The sequence below is a fragment of the Microtus ochrogaster genome, chromosome 10, assembly GCF_000317375.1.
Source record: "Microtus ochrogaster isolate Prairie Vole_2 chromosome 10, MicOch1.0, whole genome shotgun sequence".
Lineage (NCBI taxonomy): Eukaryota > Metazoa > Chordata > Mammalia > Rodentia > Cricetidae > Microtus > Microtus ochrogaster.
The window spans coordinates 52,032,414-52,033,382 of record NC_022016.1 but is presented as its reverse complement, the minus strand read 5'-3'; the positions used below and the strand labels follow the sequence as shown (position 1 = coordinate 52,033,382).

The following is a 969-nucleotide window of genomic DNA, read 5'->3' as shown; positions in this document are numbered from 1 at the left end:
AACTCGAATCACCAGGTTTGGCAGCAAGCGTCAGCTGCTGATCGTCTCCCAGGCATGAGACCTCCTTCTGCTCCTCCTGCCTCCGCTGTCTAAATTCTGGGATTACAGGCATGTGCCACCACACCACAGCTGGTTTACATAGTGCTGGGATAGGACCCAGGACTTCATGTACCGTGTCTCGTGCATCCTACACTGACTCGATAAGTAGCTAAGGTTGGCCTTGATTTCCTGCTGGGCAGCCTCTGCCTCCCCAGTGCTAGAATCCAGGCCTGTGCCGCCACACCTGTTTCCCTTGGGATTTCTTAGGCACCGAATGCCACACTCCCTTATCTGGGGACCACCTCTTGCTCCTGGATCGGCAGACCTTGGAGGCCAGCCCCCACCCCACCCATGTTGGTGCCTGCTTCATGGACCCTTGCCCTCTCTCCCTGCCACCCCAGAAGGGCCTAGCTCATCCTGAGTCCACACACCCAGCTCCCCAGAGGGCCTGGCACACATTGGTGTCGGTCGATATCTGATGAAAACATGTGAGCAAACAGAGACCAAACGTGGATACAGACGTGATGGGAAGAGGGCAGGGCCATGCCAGGCGCAGGGCATCCTCAAGGATGCCCCCTGAACGCATCCCTGGCCTTGCAGCTATGGAACAACAGACACGCCATTCTGCTATGCAAAGCCAGAGGAGCGGAAATGCTGGGTGTGACAAACCCACCCACAAATGGCTGAAGAGAGAGAGGCCTAGCGGATGCCAGGGCAGGTGGGGAAGCAGAGGTGCACGCCTTACCTGAGAAGTTGGGGTTAAGCTCCAAGGCCTGACCCGTCTCTGAGTTTTCACAGACCACCTTCTGGAGGTGAACATGGGTGACCTTGATCAGGTCCCCTGTGGAGAGGCAACACTCATTCCCAGAAAGCTCATAGACGGAACCTGTGGAGACACAGACTTGGTTTATGTTTCTGGCCAAGGATGAG

The 969-nt window shown here is 56.4% G+C and overlaps 1 protein-coding gene across 1 annotated transcript in view; it reads right to left on the bottom strand.

Moving 5' to 3' along the window:
* The window catches only part of Themis2 (thymocyte selection associated family member 2), a 15,224-nt gene that overhangs the window by 10,622 nt on the left and 3,633 nt on the right, over window positions 1–969 (bottom strand). Inside the window, exon 2 of the mRNA XM_026782177.1 lies at window positions 785–925. Coding sequence (XP_026637978.1) covers window positions 785–925 — 141 coding nt within the window. The remainder of the gene's footprint in view (window positions 1–784; window positions 926–969) is intronic.